Source organism: Amphiura filiformis, chromosome 17 (genome assembly GCF_039555335.1).
Source record: "Amphiura filiformis chromosome 17, Afil_fr2py, whole genome shotgun sequence".
Lineage (NCBI taxonomy): Eukaryota > Metazoa > Echinodermata > Ophiuroidea > Amphilepidida > Amphiuridae > Amphiura > Amphiura filiformis.
Window position 1 is genome coordinate 21,527,401 of NC_092644.1, and position 21,837 is coordinate 21,549,237.

At 34.6% G+C, this 21,837-nt stretch overlaps 1 protein-coding gene across 1 annotated transcript in view; it reads right to left on the reverse strand.

Annotated features, from left to right (window-relative positions):
- Positions 1 to 3,131: 3,131 nt before the first annotated feature.
- The window catches only part of LOC140137057 (MAM and LDL-receptor class A domain-containing protein 2-like), a 103,342-nt gene continuing 84,636 nt past the window's right edge, over positions 3,132 to 21,837 (reverse strand). The window contains 8 exon segments of the mRNA XM_072158716.1: positions 3,132 to 4,680; positions 11,049 to 11,108; positions 14,925 to 15,015; positions 16,897 to 16,996; positions 17,983 to 18,024; positions 18,226 to 18,384; positions 19,392 to 19,596; positions 20,969 to 21,111. Of these exon segments, the coding sequence (XP_072014817.1) occupies positions 4,600 to 4,680; positions 11,049 to 11,108; positions 14,925 to 15,015; positions 16,897 to 16,996; positions 17,983 to 18,024; positions 18,226 to 18,384; positions 19,392 to 19,596; positions 20,969 to 21,111 (881 nt within the window). The 3' untranslated portion in view covers positions 3,132 to 4,599.

Here is a 21,837-nt window from a genome sequence, read left to right on the forward strand (position 1 = left end):
CACATACACCACCTATATCTGCATGTGATAAGCAGTGTATAGGGGCGAGAAAAAAGTCTACAATTAAATTCATTCTGTGATGGAACTAACTTAATTGAAGGATTCCTGACCATATAGGAACTTTTTGGGAGGGAAGAGAATTTTCACCTAAGGCAAGCCCAAGGCTCGAACCCTCGCTGATCGTATCTCCCGGCCGGCAGCGCAATGCCTTAACCGCTCGGCCATCTAGCCTTGTGGCATAGTCGGCATATTTTCAGAGGGGCCATGGGGGCAAGGGAAATTGGAAGAAACTTGTCAAAATAATCTATAAAATTCTAAATATCCGTCAGCCAACATCCCTCTCAGGGCAGTTGTCCCCTGTCCAGTTTTAGCTACGCCACTGCAGTGTGAACATAATTATGGACATCCATGTTGACAAGAACCCTATTTCAGACACTCATTACACAGACAATATTTTTTTATCCAAGTGGACGGCAAATGTCTTGTTCTCATATTGTGAACATGGGCATTCATGTTGATTCCTTGTGTGTGAACCCTATTTCAGATACTCATTTACACATACAATATTGAAGAGCTTAATTCCAAACCACGTAAAACGCATGTTTCTGATTTACCTGTGCGATATTGCAATGGGTTGTGATGCTATAGGTAAAGTCAGTTGAATGCACCATTACAAAGCAAATAGTCGATGGACGCACAGTAACAATACTGTGTGAGGCCTTTGTTTCCCAAATGAGAACAATTATAGTCTGCATATTGTTAGTCAGCATTGTTGTGGTAAATAATGGCTTGTTGATGAAACAACCATTGTGATTGTATCACACAAGTAAATGAGAAACATGTGGTTGTGGATCTAACATAGTTTGGAAACAAGCTCTTCATTTGTTAACTGAATGAATGCACACGTCTTGTTCTGATTTTGAGAGGCATGTGATGATATGGGCATCCATGTTGATTCCTTGTGTGTGACAAAAATAAGAATCTATTTCTGAAGTTGAATTAACCACAAAGGCAGAGAGGAAATCAACAAAATTTAAATGCCCATTCAGTGATTTGCTCATCCAGACAATCATAAAAATCACCAAAATTCAGATTTTGGTACCTTCGAGGGCTTAGTGCCACAAGGTCCTATCTGCATTTTTGGTCAAAATGAGATTTTGGTACCAAAATGATCCTTACAACACTGAGAACCAGCTGATAGTACTAACTAATGCTTATAATACCAGTTGGGCTTGATACCACCAAAAATACATTTGGCCTATCTGCATTTAGCCACTTTCTTTAGGGCCACAAGGTCCCATCTGGCAGATGGGACCTTCTGGCATCATATTTCTTAAACTATATTATAGCTTATTATGCAGATAGGACTTTGTGGCTCAATCATTGAATAGCGAGAAATACCATCCTAGTGCTTTAAACTAACTACTGCACCAGTCATTTCCATTATATCTTACATTACAAGAAGATTTTAGACATGGCTTAAATTGATTTTTATCCATCACTGACCTCCTAGTTTAATTTGACTCGGTTCTCATCTTTGTATTATAATTTTTACGAACAGATTTGCATAGCTGTGATGTTTTCATAATGAAATTATGTTGTATGCAAATAATAATGATTACTTCATTCAGATCACACATTTTACATGATTCGCATAATGTTTTCTTAATTCATTACTTTTCATTTAAAGTGTATAATGCAGAAGCTTGTGATCTCAAAATTATTTTGGGACATTTACCTACTTTGAAGATCAATGTGCAAAATAATTTGAATATTCAACACTATAATTACTTAGTATGTGCAAGTGCACCCCAATTTAAATGAAAATATTGTTTGTACACTACCATGACTACTATGTTATCAATAGAAATACAGCAATTAAAGCAAAGCAACAGGTCCCATATCAGCCGCAGACAAGACAATCGTTGGAGCTCAACACTCACACATTGGACACCGTATGGGAGGAAGCGTAATAGAGGACGCCAACGGAAGCGATGGAGGGACGAGCTGCAAAACTACTGGGGAGAAGTGAACTGGTACCAACAAGCACAAAACAGAGACACATGGAGACATCATGCTGAGGCCTTCATCCTGCAGTGGATTGATAATGGCTGAAAAACAAACAACAACAACAACAACAGGTCCTAAGTGTGGTTTTCTTCAAATTGTTTAGTGCCACAAGGTCCTATCTGCACATGCACATTAATAATAAACAATATTTAAAAAAATGTCATGCTCACACTTCGAAATAGTTTTTAAAAAAAATGTTCCTGACTAAATTTGGCAGGTATTAAGCCTGTTTACAACACTGTTTCCTATCAAGTAACACTATACAATCAATTTGAAACAGGGCAAAATTTTCAAAGCTGATTTTCTCAAAATGGCCAAAATGCAGATAGGACCTTGTGGCACCAAGCCCTCGCTTTGTAATATTGTCATAGATGTGCTAACATAGCCTGCTAGTGGTTCAGCCGAAAGCTGTGTATTTAAGACAAAATAAGGCATTTACATGAATCTGTAATTTATATACTGACGGTATATAAATTAGCTACATGTATTTGAATGGCACTTCAACTTCTGTCAATACTGCTGTTTTCTTAGTTTTTTGCCAACTTGAAATTTTCCATTTCCAAAATACCAAATGACAATTTGAATGACTGACTTCACTTTTAAGCAATTTATAAACAATTTAATTTTTTTCTCACTTGCGCTGTGATATCTGAATGAATGGGACTTTAAAAGGGCATTTCGTGATCCACAGCCTCATACCCCACTTTTCTCAAAAAAGTTGAGATTTTTATATCACTGAAACCTCTGGCTACATAATGTTTATGTACAAAATATTTCTTGCAGATTAATTCAGTATAGCAAAGATATCGTGAAATTTGAATTTCGTTCTGGTGCACCAGAACGAAATTACAACGCATTGTCTATGGAGCAGTGTAATACACATAATCATGCATAACTTCATGAACGCATAAAATCGGAATCAACTGAAATTTTGGGAATAGGTTTTTTTCGTGGATATCTACTGAAAAATGTCATAAAAAGAGGATGCTAGAATCACGAAATAGTCCTTTAACTTGTTAATTATAACACTCATGAGACATAAATTATGTTTTCAATATATACACATTTTATTATGCCACAAACATATGTTAAACAGTGTATAAAAAGTTATTGTTACATTTCTTAGACAAACACATTTAATATGATAACAATAGTTCCTTCTCTGTATGTTTCTTTTGTTTTAAGAACATCAAATATCAAAAATATCATAACATTTGATAACAATACTGATTCAATAAAATTTGATAAAAAATACTGATTTCATTAATAGGTGTACATCCAAATCAAAAGGATACACGGCTGCTATATGGGTCCCTTTTTATGTAACAGCTAGGAATAAATACCACACTCATCTCAAGTGGAGGTCACTTCAAGTCTAGGTACACAGAGAACATTCCTAAACTATATATAGTTGGGGATGATTTGAAGCGATCTCTACTTGCGATGAGTCTGGTATTTATTCCTAGCTGTTATGTAACAAATGACACATGCAGCAGCTGACAAGTGCATCCATTTTTTATTATAGTAAAGCATCGAACTGATGTTAGGCAAGACTAATTTGTAGCACCTTTTTGATCAATTCACCCCCAGTAGACAATGCCCTTATAAAACACAATCCACATCCTCAGTAACCACTCTGTCCTTTTTGTTAAGGTATGGCAGTTCTCACTCTGAATATAATTTATTCTGACTTGAGTTGATATCAGAATATTAATTTCAAAAAGGGGCAAAAAAAATTCAAAAAGGGGCTACAAAGTAAACTGATATTAAGTACCGTATTGTTCCTAATAAGCGGCCATGGGCTGTGACATTTCATGAAGGGTGGGCGTTTATTAGGGACTAATTATAGTGCAAGTTTTTACCTTTATAAAAGCTGTTTCAAGCAACAATGGCCCCAAAGAAAATACCAGCAATAGCTAAATACTATTTAAAATTGCATTTTCATGTTGGAAATTGTTTGGGGTGGGCGTTTAATAGAGACTGGGCGCTTATTAGGAACAATACGGTATGCTATTTTTATGTTATCAATACTTGGCACATTTTTGTAACAAATCTCTGCAACTATATAATTCAAAAAGTCTTAAGAACTAATTGAAAGCGAATATGTTACCTCAGACATGGCTGTCTAACCTTGAGACAATGAAATATCAGAAATACATTTTAAAACCTTTAACAACTTTTAAAACTTTAAAACTCCAAAACTAAAACAAAGGCAGGGATATTTTCAGTAATATTACACAAAATATTTTCAAAATTCAATTAACACAAACTTTGATTAGATAACTTGTAATACAAAAGATGAAGTAATTTTTATCTGGATTTAGTACTGATAATTTGAATTCAATATAAACATTGCAATATTTAAATGTTCTGCTTACATCTTATACTTGATACAATAATTAACATTATTACAAAAGTGTTCATAACATAACTAGCATAAACACATAGCAATTGCATTAAAATGTCCCATTTCACTCATAGAGCAAACTAGTTTGCTGTGATTTAGTTCCAATTATAGGAATGTGAGCCTCATGCTAATGAATCATCTCTGACTATTGGTTGTGTGTCGTTATCAATCGGTAAACTGGGATCAATGTCGTAGACTTTTTTCTGCAAAAATAAAAGCAGTTAAACAAAACTTTAGCAAATTAATACTTAATTAATGCATCAATATCATTGTGTCAACTTATACTTTGATCAGCTCCTAATCGGCAGGAATTATTAGGCTTTTTATCACTACGCCAAAAAGTAGACCCACGTTGATATAGTTGATCTGCCTGGTTTATATTTTGCGTGTTAAAGTATAGGACTTAAATTAACAATTTGTAATACTTCAGGCAAGATTTCACAAAAAAATTCTCCAAATAAAATATATTGATATTAATCCGCTATGTTATAAAGCCCGCCGATTACGAGCTGATCAAACTATATTATAATGTTACAAAATATCAAGAGCTATCTCAAGAACCACTGAACCTATACTGGGCTTGTTTGTACCCATTTTGATGCATTTTTATGCTGATTCTAAATATAGTCATGAAAAGTTCTAAAAATTTTTAATTTAAAAAAAAATCAAACTTGTCGTATGCAGTCGAAACCCCCATGGAGAGAGCAACCCTCGTAGAAATTACATTCAAGACATTTGACTTTTCAGGGCTATACCCAGCAAACACAAAACGTTTTACAGAAAGCATTTCAAAGTCCGGTTGTATAAATAGTATAAAACGTTTTAATAACATTTTGAAAACTTATACAAAACATTCTAAGACAACGTTAAAGTGTTGACAAAATATTTTGCCAAAATGTTTGCAAAAATACATTTTCCAGTAACATTTTGACATTTAAAAATATGGTTGCAGTTTTTTCATGTCAAACGTTTTTAAAATGTTTTCATGACCTGACATTTAAATGTTGTTAAAAAATGTGTTTACCACAACCAAAATGTGTTAATTGATCATGCCGGAGAAAGCCAGGCAGTGGCAGGAACATCAAGGTTGTCCGAATTTGCCCATATTTGGTGTAGTAGGGGTGTTTGATGAAACATTCTCACTGAAACTTTTTTTGGTTTCTTTCCCCCCTTGTTAAGGGTTTATAGCCCTTATTTGTTTTGATACAATCTACCCCCTTAAAATGAATGAATTTTTCCCGAATTTAAGCCAATTTTGTATTCTCATTTTTTCACAAGTGGTTGAAGTTATTTAAGTAAATTAAGTATTTGTAGGAAACATCTACCCCGGGCATTACAGAGAACAATTGACATTCAACCAACCCCTATCATTTGGCTCTGGGGGGTGTCTAAACATACCCCCCTCAAAATGTCTTAAAAATTGAATTTTATTTGATGAATTCAAATGCAAATATAAAAAATATACATCAAAATTTTGAATTTTTTTTTGTGTCATTAGAGTGACCCAACATGTGGCTGTGGGAAACAAATTAGAATATCTTGGGGCGGTGTTGCTTTTTTGAGAAAATGCAGTGTTTCTATATGGTATTTAAGCAATATTACAAAGCTGAAAATATTGTAATATTAACGAAATATGTGATTATTTCAACTACATACTTTATTTAGAGCTGGTTATTAAGTTGAATAAGGTTAGTAATTAGAATATCTTAGGGTGGTGTTGCTTTTTTAGAAAATACAGTGTTTCTATATGGTATTTAAACACTATTACAAAGCTGAAAATATTGTAATATTAACGAATATGTGATTATTTCAACTAAATACTTTATTTAGAGCTGGTTATTAAGTTGAGTAAGGTTTTAAACTTTAATAACATGGATAAGAAAAGCAAAAAGTGTTTCTAGCTTTTTATCGATCTAAAATGAGAAAAACCTAAAATACTGATCAAACACTCCGGAATTTTAAAGAACAGTTTGATTAAACAAACCGTTTATGAACAGATTCAAACAAAAGTACGAAATAAACAATTATTTGGTAACATAAGTAAGAAATAAACAATTATTTGGTAAGCAGCACTCTCTTAAGATTTAAATCATGATCATACAACATTACTTAGCATCAACATATAAATATGAGTTATTATAGACCTAGCAATTCAGTTTATTTATTAGTTCATAATCATGATGACACATTGCATGTTACCGTTCTTTTCGACGCCTAATTGTACTACATGGTGTCGCAGAATGTTTTATACCGTGTTTGAACAAAATATCAAAAATATTTAGTCAACACTGTATCTAATGTTAATATGTGCAATACAATGACACATAATGTCTCCTACTTATTCTGTAACTTCTATTAGAAACGTCCAATTTCTCAAATCTAAAATTCCTAAGAAAGCTAAATATATGTTAATTTTAGAATTAAAAAAATACAACCGATAGTAATGCCCTTCATACCTAAATAAATACAACTTTCCTGGTATAAATACCATATATACGGATAGCAAACAGAGTGGTTGGGATGGCTCATGCTGTGGAGTGTGGAGTGGCCTGCACGATCACCAGACCTCACACCACTTGATTTGTTTCCTTTGTGGCAAAATCCAAGATCTTTGCAAACGTATTACTGAATGATGCAAGTATCTGGCGACAGGGATGTGCATAGCATAATTGATGCAATGAGAACCAGGGCTGAAACCTGTATTCGCCTAGGAGGCAACCAGGTAGAGGGCAGAGCAGCACAGTAAACTCACTTCAGAAGAACCAAAGACAAACTAAACAGACTTTTAGGGCTACCTTTTATCCTAAAAAGAGAAATAACTTATGTTGTAAAGAAAAAAAAACAGAAAAAAACCCAACAAAGTAAGAAACATAATAAAACAAACAAGATTATTGGATTTTACTCTCAATCGTCCATTGATATTTCTGATCTTGATAATCATGATAATATAGAACAACTCATCCCAACTTACCCAATATTTTATTGAAAAGTATACCATTTTATAACTCAAACATATCAAGCACAATCTAAGTATTCCAGCCAGAATAGATACTTTGATTCAATCATATACATGAAACATGTTTAACTTCTCAAGTATTTATGATGTTTTGCTGTAATGTTATTTCCATTTCAAAGATGCATTCAAAGGTCACTTTATGACTGTGCAAGTTATCTAGGTTATTTTATTCTCAGGAATAAAAATAACATAACATGTCTGATATCATGATGTTCCAAGAAGTTTGCTTTTTATTAAACAAAATATGGATTGGTACCAATCGTTTTGATACAGCCTGTATATCTCGCATGAAAATGTAGGCCTATGATTTACATTCCAGACAGATTTCCAAAAAATACATTTCTAAAATTTGATTTGTTGTCACTGTGTTTGAGCCCCATACCCTTACAGATGTCCAGAAAAAGAAATTATAAGATTTGACCCCAGATAACCTTTGACCTGACCCCTGCAAAGTGTTCCAAAATATTTCCCTGGTCATTAAGTTTGTTGTCACAGAGTTTGAGTCCCGTACCCCTTACAAATGTACAGAAAATGCATTTCTAAAAATTGACCTCTGCATGACCTTTGAACTGACCCCTGTATAATGTTCCCCTGGTCATGAGATTTATTGTCACCGAGTTTGAGCCCCATACCCCTTACGGATGTCGAGATAATGCAATTGAAAGATTTTACCCCCTTAATGACCAATTTATTATTTGTACAACTTTTAGACATTGGCTAAAGCCGATGCAGGTATGCAAGTCACGTCATTGTGTTATGTAATTTGTGGAAGAAGAAGCATTTTTAGTGAAAATCACATTTTGGCCATAATGACCTTTGGATGACCTTTGACCCCAAGTTGGTCATGTAACATTTGTGCCCCCATCCATTGGTCCTTGTGACCAAATATGGTTACAGGGTCCTAAAGCATATGGCTACGATGGCTCGTTACAAGTTGACAGAAGAAAGAAAGAAGAACTGACCAAAAATCAGTACAATCGTATTTGCGATTGTAATTGAATAAAATCCTGGTTTGATTTAGTGAATACTTCAGTATTTATAAGGCAGTTGCAGTTCAAGCAGCATAGCATGAAATAGACGATCATAAAAGACCATATCTGCTCCAGCTACTAGAAAGGCCTATTGGAACTACATCCTATGGCTAAGATTCTTGGGCACTTGCAGTAGGCCTATAGTGTTTCTAGAATAATTATTTGTGAATGTAAACTGTGATCCAATTTATTTGAAATGATTAACTTACTCCTACTCTTGTGATTTATGTTAGTTATCAGCTATTATCACAGTAGCCAACTAATATCTTAGTTTCTTACTCGTAACATTGAGGGCTTTTAAGCATAATTTTTATAAATATATAAAAACAATATATATGATATACTTTAAAAAAAGCATAAACAGTAGGCCTACATAATGGACCTACATTTATATTGCAATTTTGTTCATCATGGTTTATCACAAGGTACCGGTAGTCTTGTATTCAGTATTTCTGTTTTGCATTTTACTCAGAGAGCTAAATATGAATTGTTTTGTATTTAGAAACACTTCTGCAGACTTGACATGATTCTGTTTAGAAAAATCTAAAACAATGTCACCATATGAAAACATTTTAGGCATTTTAAGACTAAAAAATAGAATTGTCACATTCAGTTTCCTCCAATTTTTAGACTTACAATATCATTTTCAAGAAATTTATTAGGCGAAAATACTGTCTAGAAACACCAATTTTATGCAAATTCGTTACACCGCCCCAATCTACCATTTATTGTTTGGAGTAGACCAATATAGCCTCAAAATGTTGACATTAAAAAAAATCAATATTTAAGATGTATATTTTCATAAAAGGGCTTTAAAAATTACCCATTTTTTACATTTTTTAAAAATGCTAAAGAGGGGTAACATTGATGACCCCCTCCTGAAAACCCAAGACCCCAATCATTGCAATTTCAAGTTCTATATTACAAATAAACTATGCTCTTGACAAATATTTCAAAATAAAATCCAATCGAGAAGTTGCTGATAGAAAAAAAAACTTCATAAACTTTGCCATTTTTCAACTGTTTTCACAGCAATTTTCCTGTGTCAAAAGCCCCAAATTAGGGGGTACCCATATCTCCCTACCCAGGGGGGTCAGGTGGGTCTAGTCTGGCATGTGAAAATATGTCATCCAGTACATCAATCTTACAAAGTATGAACCGATTTGGCCAACCTTCATGTTCCCAGATTTTGTCATATCACCTGGATCTCTCTGGCATGGACAATTAATAACATGTTTATAATGTTTCAGAAACAATTTTCGTGTTTGCTGGGTGAAAAGCCTTGATGAAAATCTCTACTTTTGAACATTTGTCAAACAAGTGACAAAATGGTCCATTTCATGGTGACAGTAAACCAAATTAGTTCCCTACACGAATTAATCTAATACCAGTTGTTACTGGTATTCAAGTAATCTTTACTTTATGGGTAAGTGGCAAGAGATATTTGAATTCACCCAGCCACCAGGAGCAGTGAAAAATTCTGAAATTTTTGAATTAAAAAAAATTGTCGTATGCAGTCAAACCTCAAAAACAAACATTTGACTTTTACAGCAAATGTTTAAAAGTCAGGTTGTATAAAGAGTATAAAGTGTTTTAATAACATTTTGAAAACACATTTTGAAAATTTATGTTAAAGTGTTGACAAAATATTTTGCCAAAATGTTTGAAAAAAAAAACATTTTGCAGTAACATTTTGATATTTTAAAAATATCGTTGTAGTGGTTTTTTTCATATCAAAAGTTTTTAAAATGTTTAAATGCCCTTTATATAACCTGACATTTAAACATTGTTAAAATGTGTTTACCACAATCAAAATGTGTTAATAACACGTTCATAACGTTTCAGATACATTCTTGTGTTTGCTGGGCATGTTCCTTGATGAAAATCTCTACTTTTAAACATTTGTCAAACAAGTGACAAAATGGTCCATTTCATGGTGACAGTAAACCAAATTATTTTCCCACATGGATTAATCTAATACCATTCAGTTGTTACTGGTATTCAAGTAATCTTTACTAGTTTTATGGGTATGTGGCAAGAGATATATGAATTCACCCAGCCACCCCAGTGCCCCGGATCATGTAGAAGCTACTGATTTTTAGAAAAGCAATTTGAAGCTCTCCAGTCCATCATTTTCATAAAGATTTGAAGAGATATTCTGCCTAATAGCTTTAAGAATTGATCAATGCACATTAATAGGAAACTTTTATTACAGTAGCTTATGCTTTTCATAAAGAAGATAAAGTATTTCCATCTATGAGTGTCCAATGGCCTAATAGCACTGTTTGTAGTGCATGGTTGCTGAATTTGACTGACTTGAGCTTTTGTCTTCTGAGATCAGAAATGGTTTCTCTTGACATAAAAACACGGATTCCGACTTATTCATTGTAAGGCTCTACTGCATTATAAACATGGACAAAATGGACAGTGTGCCAAAAAGACGGCTTGGCAGTGATTGATCTTTTCTTGTCCCTTTATACCATAATGAATTAAAAAGAAGTAATTCTACTTCTAATCTTCTTACCTCTTTTTCTGCTGCTTCTGTGCCATCAAACATGTTAGTATCAACGTCACTCATTGTGAACTGGATCAAGAAATTACATGAGAAAACATAAATCAGTTCAAATTTATTGACATTAAATTTTTATAGAGTATATACTTTTAGGTGCTACAAATGTATTAAGATTATCTAAGACTGTTTACCATACAACATAATGACCCACCACAAGTAAAATAATATGGTACATACTGGAAGTGGGTTATGGTCAGGAATTAATATGGATATTCTAAAATTGGCCCTAAAGGACCCTACAGACTTTTTAGTGTATACAAAATATTCAATGGAACACATCATCGGTATTTAATCTATTCCCATTCTGTTTATGTTTTTGGTTATGCTGAATGTTTGATGATGTAAAATCAATAATATATTTCTACCATTTTTATCTAATATCTATTTTTACTGCAATTACACATTATTATGTGACCTGCTACCACAAAATCAGCGTAAAGTCGCAAGGTGTTAGTCACTCAAAATGCCCCGGCTACTTCGTTGGTGTTCACTCACCTGTTAAAGCCACTAAGTATGCCTGTATGACCTTTGTGAATGGGGGCACAATGGGCCATTCACAAAGGATAATACTACTGGCTTGTACAGGTGGCGGCAAACAAAGAACATCAACTTAATCAGACCAGATAACTCGAAACTACCAATTCAACAAAATGAGTATAAGATTTCACATCACCAAATAATGTCTCTTGTGGGATTCCGTCCTGATCTGCGGTGTTTTTACATTTCGGTAAAAGTTAACCAACTATAAATCAATATTAAAAACCAAAAAATTGTGCAGATTTTGGGAAAAATTTGTGCCAGGTAATAAATGTAGGCTTGAATCTAAGCATCTACCAAGATTGGAAAAGATTCTGGGCTTTTATTCAGATTTTCATGTATTTCTTAAACCGGCTGCTTCTAGGTAAAATCACAAGTGCTTCTATTTTGAAAATTGGGTGAAAAAAAGTGTATTGCATTCGTGGTCCGGTAGCTCGAAAATTCAATGGTCACCAATATATTTAATTTAGTTTGTTTACTTGCTTGTATGTTTGTCAGTCAGGAAAACATCACTTTGAAAAATTGAGTCGCTTCGTAAGGTAGGTAGAGCCATTTGAATAGAGGCCATTTTGTACACAAAGTATAGGGAAATTTATTACTATTGTGCACCCTCAAGCGAGAAACGTGTGTGAGCCTATACGGAAGACGTTTTGATTCAGCAAGTTAGACCTGTGCCAAACAAGTTTTGATTAGCATTTGCATATTGACTGATGAGGTGTTTTTGATTGTAATTCATATAATTTATAGCTAAAATTGCAGAAAAAAGCAACATTTAGGCCTACTAGGCTATCAGTGCTAAGGTGAGTTATGGCCCGAAATTGGAGACTTGGAGAAATATCAGTATAGAGGCACTGTTAGGTCAATGCATGAACAGGTAAGCTTACCTTTTGTGGGTGTGTGTGTGTAGGGTAGGCTAAGCTTAATTATGACAGGCAGCCAAATTGGAGATGGAGAAAACATCGGTATGGTGGCACTGTTATGTAACTGCCTGGATTGGGGGAGGGGTGGCTAGGCTAAGCTTATGATTTCACCAACATGATCAAAGACCCATGTAATTCAACACTTGTATAATTCATGCATTTGCCTTTGTGGTCATGTTTTCCCTGCTGCTTCTGTCATATCTGTGTGTCTGTCTTGCTGTCTGTCATAAGTTTAGCCTGCCTACCCCCCCTTCTACACACACACATAAGGTAAGTTTACCTGATCCAAGGCCCGTGTCATGAGCTCCAGCAGCCTTTATGTTTGTTTGTTTGCGTGCATTACCAAATTAACTTCATGTCTCAGACATTATAGGCCTACAGATTGGGATCAACATTGTCAAAATAAATTGATTTTAATTTGTTCCATTACATGTGCTATCTACAGTAGATAGCACATTATTTGAATTTGGCGCCAAGTTGAATTTGGCCCCAAAAATGTCAACTTGTGATCGGTCACTCAAAGTGAAGTTATATAATGTTAATTAGTATTAAAACTCTTAGGAAATTATAAAATCAAACATCTTGAGGTCCGTGAAGCGAGAGTACGTGTGTGAGCCTATACGGAAGACGTTTTGATTCAGCAAGTTAGACCTGTGCCAAACAAGTTTTGATTAGCATTTGCATATTGACTGATGAGGTGTTTTTGATTGTAATTCATATAATTTATAGCTAAAATTGCAGAAAAAAGCAACATTTAGGCCTACTAGGCTATCAGTGCTAAGGTGAGTTATGGCCCGAAATTGGAGACTTAGAGAAATATCAGTATAGAGGCACTGTTAGGTCAATGCATGAACAGGTAAGCTTACCTTTTGTGGGTGTGTGTGTGTAGGGTAGGCTAAGCTTAATTATGACAGGCAGCCAAATTGGAGATGGAGAAAACATCGGTATGGTGGCACTGTTATGTAACTGCCTGGATTGGGGGGGGTGGCTAGGCTAAGCTTATGATTTCACCAACATGATCAAAGACCCATGTAATTCAACACTTGTATAATTCATGCATTTGCCTTTGTGGTCATGTTTTCCCTGCTGCTTCTGTCATATCTGTGTGTCTGTCTTGCTGTCTGTCATAAGTTTAGCCTGCCTACCCCCCCTTCTACACACACATAAGGTAAGTTTACCTGATCCAAGGCCCGTGTCATGAGCTCCAGCAGCCTTTATGTTTGTTTGTTTGCGTGCATTACCAAATTAACTTCATGTCTCAGACATTATAGGCCTACAGATTGGGATCAACATTGTCAAAATAAATTGATTTTAATTTGTTCCATTACATGTGCTATCTACAGTAGATAGCACATTATTTGAATTTGGCGCCAAGTTGAATTTGGCCCCAAAAATGTCAACTTGTGATCGGTCACTCAAAGTGAAGTTATATAATGTTAATTAGTATTAAAACTCTTAGGAAATTATAAAATCAAACATCTTGAGGTCCGTGAAGATTTCACATCACCAAATAATGTCTCTTGTGGGATTCCGTCCTGATCTGCGGTGTTTTTACATTTCGGTAAAAGTTAACCAACTATAAATCAATATTAAAAACCATAAAAATTGTGCAGATTTTGGGAAAAATTTGTGCCAGGTAATAAATGTAAGCTTGAATCTAAGCATCTACCAAGATTGGAAAAGATTCTGGGCTTTTATTCAGATTTTTCATGTATTTCTTAAACCGGCTGCTTCTAGGTAAAATCACAAGTGCGTCTATTTTGAAAATTGGGTGAAAAAAGTGTATTGCATTCGTGGTCCGGTAGCTCGAAAATTCAATGGTCACCAATATATTTAATTTAGTTTGTTTACTTGCTTGTATGTTTGTCAGTCAGGAAAACATCACTTTGAAAAATTGAGTCGCTTCGTAAGGTAGGTAGAGCCATTTGAATAGAGGCCATTTTGTACACAAAGTATAGGGAAATTTATTACTATTGTGCACCCTCAAAGTCGCAGCGACTTTACACTGATTTCGTGGTAGCAGGCTACATATGTGACCCATCACATCAAAACCGACCACTTTGCGGCAGAAATGAAAATGGAGATTTAAACACTAGGATAAACTGCTGTTTTTAGCTTTAAATTGACACCTTGTTGAAATGAGATATAGTAAAAATGTTTTATGAGGCAAAACAAGCTCAAATTTCTTTTTATTTTCTTTATATTATTTTCTCATCTTCTATCATTGTTATCTGCTAATGAAGCCAGCCGCAAAGTGGTCGGTTTTTGATGTGATAGGTCACATATGATCATTTTCCTACAGAGAAATTTTATTTGGGTGGGGTGTGGGAGTTGTTTATGGGGGGGGGGGGGGGCAACATGGTGTACTTACATCATGTAATGGTGTATCACCATAGACTTCTGATCCATACACAGGGTTGTCCATGCCACTTTGATGATGTGCTGGTATATCACCAAATCTCCTGCAAAAATGTACAAAATGGTTACATTTTAACTCAACATCAACAAATATCATGGTTGATTGCATGATCAATCCAAAATCATCAGGTGTGTTGCAATGGGAATGTTACCTTTTACGTGTTTAATTAAACCTGAAGTCAGTTTACTGGACATTACATTTCCTTTAATGAAATCTGAAGTCAGTTTACTGGACAATACAAGTCCTTTAATGAAATCTAATGTCAGTTTACTGGACATTACAAGTCCTTTAATGAAATCTAATGTCAGTTTACTGGACAATACAAGTCCTTTAATGAAATCTAATGTCAGTTTACTGGACATTACAAGTCCTTTAATGAAATCTAATGTCAGTTTACTGGACATTACCGCAAGTCCTTTAATGAAATCTAATGTCAGTTTACTGGACATTACAAGTCCTTTAATGAAATCTGAAGTTTGTTTACTGGACATTACAAGTCCTTTAATGAAATCTGAAGTTTGTTTACTGGACATTACAAGTCCTTTAATGAAATCTGAAGTTTGTTTACTGGACATTACATTTCCTTTAATGAAATCTGAAGTCAGTTTACTGGACATTACAAGTCCTTTAATGAAATCTAATGTCAGTTTACTGGACATTACAAGTCCTTTAATGAAATCTGAAGTCAGTTTACTGGACAATACAAGTCCTTTAATGAAATCTAATGTCAGTTTACTGGACATTACAAGTCCTTTAATGAAATCTGCAGTTTGTTTACTGGACATTACAAGTCCTTTAATGAAATCTGAAGTCAGTTTACTGGACATTACAAGTCCTTTAATGAAATCTGAAGTTTGTTTACTGGACATTACAAGTCATTTAATGAAACCTGAAGTCAGTTTACTGGACATTACAAGTCCTTTAATGAAATCTGAAGTTTGTTTACTGGACATTACAATTCCTCTAATGAAATCTGAAGTTTGTTTACTGGACATTACAAGTCCTTTAATGAAATCTGAAGTTTGTTTACTGGACATTACAAGTGATTTAATGAAATCTGAAGTAAGTTTACTGGACAATACAAGTTCTTTAATGAAATCTGAAATTAGTTTGTAGACATTACAATTCCTCTAATGAAATCTGAAGTTTGTTTACTGGACATTACAAGTCCTTTAATGAAATCTGAAGTCAGTTTACTGGACATTACAAGTCATTTAATGAAATCTGAAGTCAGTTTACTGGACATTACAAGTTCTTTAATGAAATCTGAAGTTTGTTTACTGGACATTACAAGTGATTTAATGAAATCTGAAGTAAGTTTACTGGACAATACAAGTTCTTTAATGAAATCTGAAATTAGTTTGTAGACATTACAATTCCTCTAATGAAATCTGAAGTTTGTTTACTGGACATTACAAGTCCTTTAATGAAATCTGAAGTCAGTTTACTGGACATTACAAGTCATTTAATGAAATCTGAAGTCAGTTTACTGGACATTACAAGTCCTTTAATGAAATCTGAAGTCAGTTTACTGGACATTACAATTCCTTTAATGAAATCTGAAGTTTGTTTACTGGACATTACAAGTCCTTTAATGAAATCTGAAGTCAGTTTACTGGACATTACAAGTCATTTAATGAAATCTGAAGTCAGTTTACTGGACATTACAAGTTCTTTAATGAAATCTGATGTCAGTTTACTGGACATGAAATATGAAGTAAGTTTACCGGACATTACAATTCCTTCAATGAAATCTGATGTCATTTAAATGGACATTATAGTTCCTTTAATGAAATCTGAAGTCGGTTTACTGGACATTACAATTACATTGAAATCTGAAGTCAGTACACTGAAAATACAAGTCTCTCTTCACAAAGAGGAACTAATCAAAATATTTTGGATAAAGGTATATATTATTACTTACTGTTGTTGCTGTCTTTTCTTTGCATATAAATATGTTACTAGAAGCAGAAGTATCAAGACTAGTATACACGCTACAACAATGATTGCTATAATCACTCCATCTAAAAGGAGAACAAATATATCACTGGTTATTGTTCATGTTAAATGTGAAAATATAACTTCATGAGCCCAGCGAACACACAAAGTTGTACAGAACAAGTTTAAATGTCAGATTATATATAGGGTTACAAACGTTTTTTTAAATTACATTCATAAAACAGTTTTGAAAATGTGATGCTACACATTCTAACAAAATGTTATTTACTGTTGACAAAATATTTTGCAAAAATGTTTGTCCAACATATCTTAAAATAATGTTTTAAAAACAAATTCATAATTTTTATATAACCTGGCATTTAAACGTTATTAAAACGTTTTGAATAAACATTTTAAGAACATGTTTGTGTTTGCTGGGAACAAATAAGATTAGATTGGAAAAATAATCAGTTTTAGTTTTACTTATCTATTGAACTAGTGGTTAGTCAGAACATTATAAAATCATAAAATGTATAATAACTGAAAAACTACGATACAATCTGATACAACCCACCAACAGCAGCAACTGTAACATTAAGATACAGGGATTATAGAGAGCAAAAAAGAACAAATTACTTATGAAAATTGGCATTGTAAAAGCTCAGAAGTTTGCAACAAAATTTTCCAGGGATGTAAGGATTTTGGCAGTAGCAAACTTGGTTATTGTTCAAGTTGATGATGATAACAACCACATTTTTCAAACTAACTTTCTTCAGCTTGGTCAGATCCAATTGTGTCACATGATGTTTACAAACATAAGCAAAGTAAATGGGTACATTTACATTCATGAAAGTTTACTTGTGTTGGTATATTGAATGATTGATCCAAATACAAGAAAGTTATTCCTACTGCTTGGAATTTTCAGACAGTTACTCCATCTTTCATCAGTGAGACTGTGATGTTGATCAACAATCTTACATGTACACCATAATTAATATTTCAAACAATAATCTGTTGTGTAAAACATAGACCTATGGGATGGAGGAATCATTGAATGCATAAATTATCTTACCATCTGATGTCTGAGGCTGCCTGCTTGGCAATGTGATGTTTTCTGCAAAAATAATAAAACAAATAAGTAAAAAAGGTGTAAAAACAAAGAAAAGAGTATAAAACCTGATTTGTGTTTTCAATATTTGTTTTCATTTTCTTCTTTGCAAGATATCTACATCACAGAATACTGTGATTAAAATAATTTTACATTTACAATATATAAAAAATAAATAAAATAAGATGGGGGTAGTGAAATACTTACGACACATATCACTTCCAGGTTCATCAAAGAAGTCAAGCGGACAATCAAGCACACCATCACACATCCAATAGCTTGAGATACAGATTTTGTCACCAGGGCAGAACACAGCATCCGTGAAGTTGCATCTTGGACCTGGAGGATCAGTGGGTCTGGGCCCACCTATGAGCAGATGATAAAAATGTAAAAATTGACTATAATATCAACTTAGAATTTTCATTATATATCAGGGGTTCCAAAGCTTTTTTTAAATGCAATTATGCAATTACCCCAAATCAATATCCTGATAGTACCCACACCTAGTCACCCCGACATATGCACCCCTGCACACACATACACTACCACACCAATCACATTTGTTTTATTACTGTATGTACATTCCCGCAAACACACCACATAACCCACGTGCAAATGTGGACACACACGTCTGTGTATAATTCACACTTTGAAATATGCCTACCAACTGTGTATTTATTTCCAAACCATTTATTTCTAAAATGCATTTTTCATGCAATTGCAACCTACTGCAGACCTCAAACAGAGAATAGTACTAGTTCAGCAGTTAGGTCTGCAATATAAATGTAAAAAGTCCTATGTGTGTCCTCATTTGCTAGCAAACACTAACGCATACAAGCAGCACATAACATATAACATCGTCGGTCGCAACACATAGTGACGTAGAGTGATTTTCTAAATTGTCCGTTCCACATAGTGGCGTATAGGTTTAGAGCTAGCTTTTATCCTATAATAGTTATTCCTTGTTAACTATTAAAGATACAGTTTAAAATTTCAACCTTAAACTTTAATTACAAATGGAATCAGGTCACTGAGAGATAACAGTTTAGGAGTATCGACTCTGTTACTAGTAGCGTATCCTTCAAAAACGTTTTGCTCGGAAACACATTTTTTCCTTCATATACACTACTATGTGTTGCAATCGACGACATGCACAAACAAACATACAGCAATTGAAATAAGTCCTATCACAGTCGCCTGTTGCGATACAACTTTAAAAGTGTGGTGCAAAATTGTGATACCACATTATAAATGTTGATTGTCTGACACTGCACTTCAAATTGCTCTGCGCCAGATTTGCACCACAACTTTCAAAATGGGGGGAAAAAGTGCACCCTAAGCTAAAAAAGTTAATTCGAAGACTGCACACATACCTGGGTTACTGCATCCATCAGTGAATGTGACATCATCAATAGCCATATCAGATAATTCTCCGTTACCCACACTGCCTTCAAAGACTACTTGGAAATTATTATCACTTGACAACTCAACACCAGCATAAAGCCATTGGTCTTCTTGGTTACTGTCAGCAATCCACATCAGTGTCATCTGACTTGTAATGGCATCCTTCACATAAACCTACAATTATGACATACAATAAATTATGAAATACTACTACAATTACATTTTTATTCCTAATTACAAGATATACAACAACTACCTCAACCCACAATGCCATCTTTGCCCATTCTGAATTCTGAGAACAACCCCCCCCCACTTCTATGTCTCTGAAAAAAAAAGTGTCCCCTAAAACATGTTGCCTTGTAAGAGGAATACTTTTCTTGCAATCTTTTCAAAAACATTAGGAGTTAACAGACTAACACCTCAATATTGTTAAACTGTCCAATAATCTATCATGAGGTCCTCAGAAGAAGTCACGGTATGGCCTTCTACAAATGGGTGATTTGGGCAATTTTTAAAACATTTTTTTCAGTGCTGGGGTCCCAGGAGATCATCATCATCATCGTCATCAGGCTGTTTCACCCACTGCTGTGTGAAGCCCTCCTCCAGCATTTTCCATCTCCTTCTGTTCCTAACCGCTGATGCCCAAGCTGTTGTACTCATAAAGGTGGTGATGTCATCACTCCAGCGTCTTTTTTGTCTTCCTCTTCTCCTCTTTCCAGTCCTTCGCTGCCATTCTGTAAGTCTCTTCGTCCACTTGTTATCGTCAGTTCTTGATAAGTGACCTGCCCATCTCCATTTTGTTTCTTTAATCTTTAATGTCTTTGACTTGGGTTACTTTTCTGATTTCTGTATGTCTGACTCTATCACGCAATGAGAGGTGGAGCATTTTCCTTTCCATAGCTCTCTGTGCTGTTACCAATTTCTTTTTTTGTTGACCAAGTCTCTGCACCATAGGTTATAGTTGTTAGCACACACTTGTCATAAACTCTTCGCCTCAGTGACAGTGGTATGTTTTTATCTGTCAACAGTTCTTTATGCATACCAAAACATCTCCATCCTGCCTTTACACGGATTAGGATCTCTTCAGCTGTGTTGGTATCCATTCTCAAGGTCTGTCCTAGGTACTTATAGTTGTCAACTTTCTTGATCTGGTGGTTTGCTATTGCTATTGTTTCTTTTGTCTCAAAGTTTGTCATAAACTGTGTTTTTCCTTTGTGCATTTGCAGTCCCACATGTATACTTTCTTTGCACAAGCTGTTCAGTTGATCTTCCATATCCTTCACCGATGTTGTTGTTAGTTCTGCAAATCTAAGATCTGCTAACATCTCCCCGTCAATGTTGATTCCTTTTTTCTCTAGGTTGGACTTTTGGAAATTATCATGTGAGAGCAAAATTACACAAACAAACACAAACTCTCTCTCTTGTCTATCTCTTCTAATGGGACAAAAAGTGACTGACAAGAATAACTTTTGATCCACCACCTTTACCCCCTATTCCTGTCCACCTACCTGAAGCATAGGACAGTATTTCTACAGAACACACTTACCCTCAAACTACCCATGCTTAATCCATTCATATGATAGGAGAATCTCACTTGACACCTGCCACTGCTACCTGGGAATGCTGGACTGGCAACACGAGCCAAATCACCTGGCTGGCGTTGTGTTGCCTCAATGTATATGAAGTTACCTAAATAACATAGAAAATAATGGAGGAACAGAGAAACAAACAGCTAGTTAGGAAAAAAAATAAAGCTATAAGGTGACAAAAAACATGTTCTATGGGCCCGACCGACCCAGAATTTGTGTTTTTAAATTTTACTAAACATACCGTAAAACCCCGTCTACAAGCATACATAGTGTTTTTTATGAAAGCTAAATTAATTCGAAGCCAGCCTAAATATACCAATACAATAGATTGGTCTTAAAATAATACTTGTTTGTATATGCTTGGATCCGTAATTTATTTGCTCATATTCCATATTGGCGCCTGGATTAATGTAGCTTTCATCAGAAGCACCCTGTATGCTTGTAGACGGGGGTTTACGGTATGAAAAGATTTGGCTACGCACAGTTTCTACCTCATAACACCAGAGTACACAGAGTTTTTCAAGCATAGTGAGTCTAGCCTCTACACAGTCTGTGTTTATACTACACGGTTGAGTGCATAGCATCATAAGATCTGTGTGAGATCTAGCTGGTAACTAGTGAAAAATACGGCATCTGTGATTGGTGTTTGTCAAAACCCTGAATGCTCCCTTCATCCAATCAGAAAAGTTTTTATTTCAAACGAAAGCTAACACTTCCCGCTAAAAAAACTTTTTTCATTCTGTCAACAGATGACACAATTCAATATTTATATCAATGCAAATGTAAAAAATCTGTTGAAAATGACCTATTCAAGCACAATGTTTGA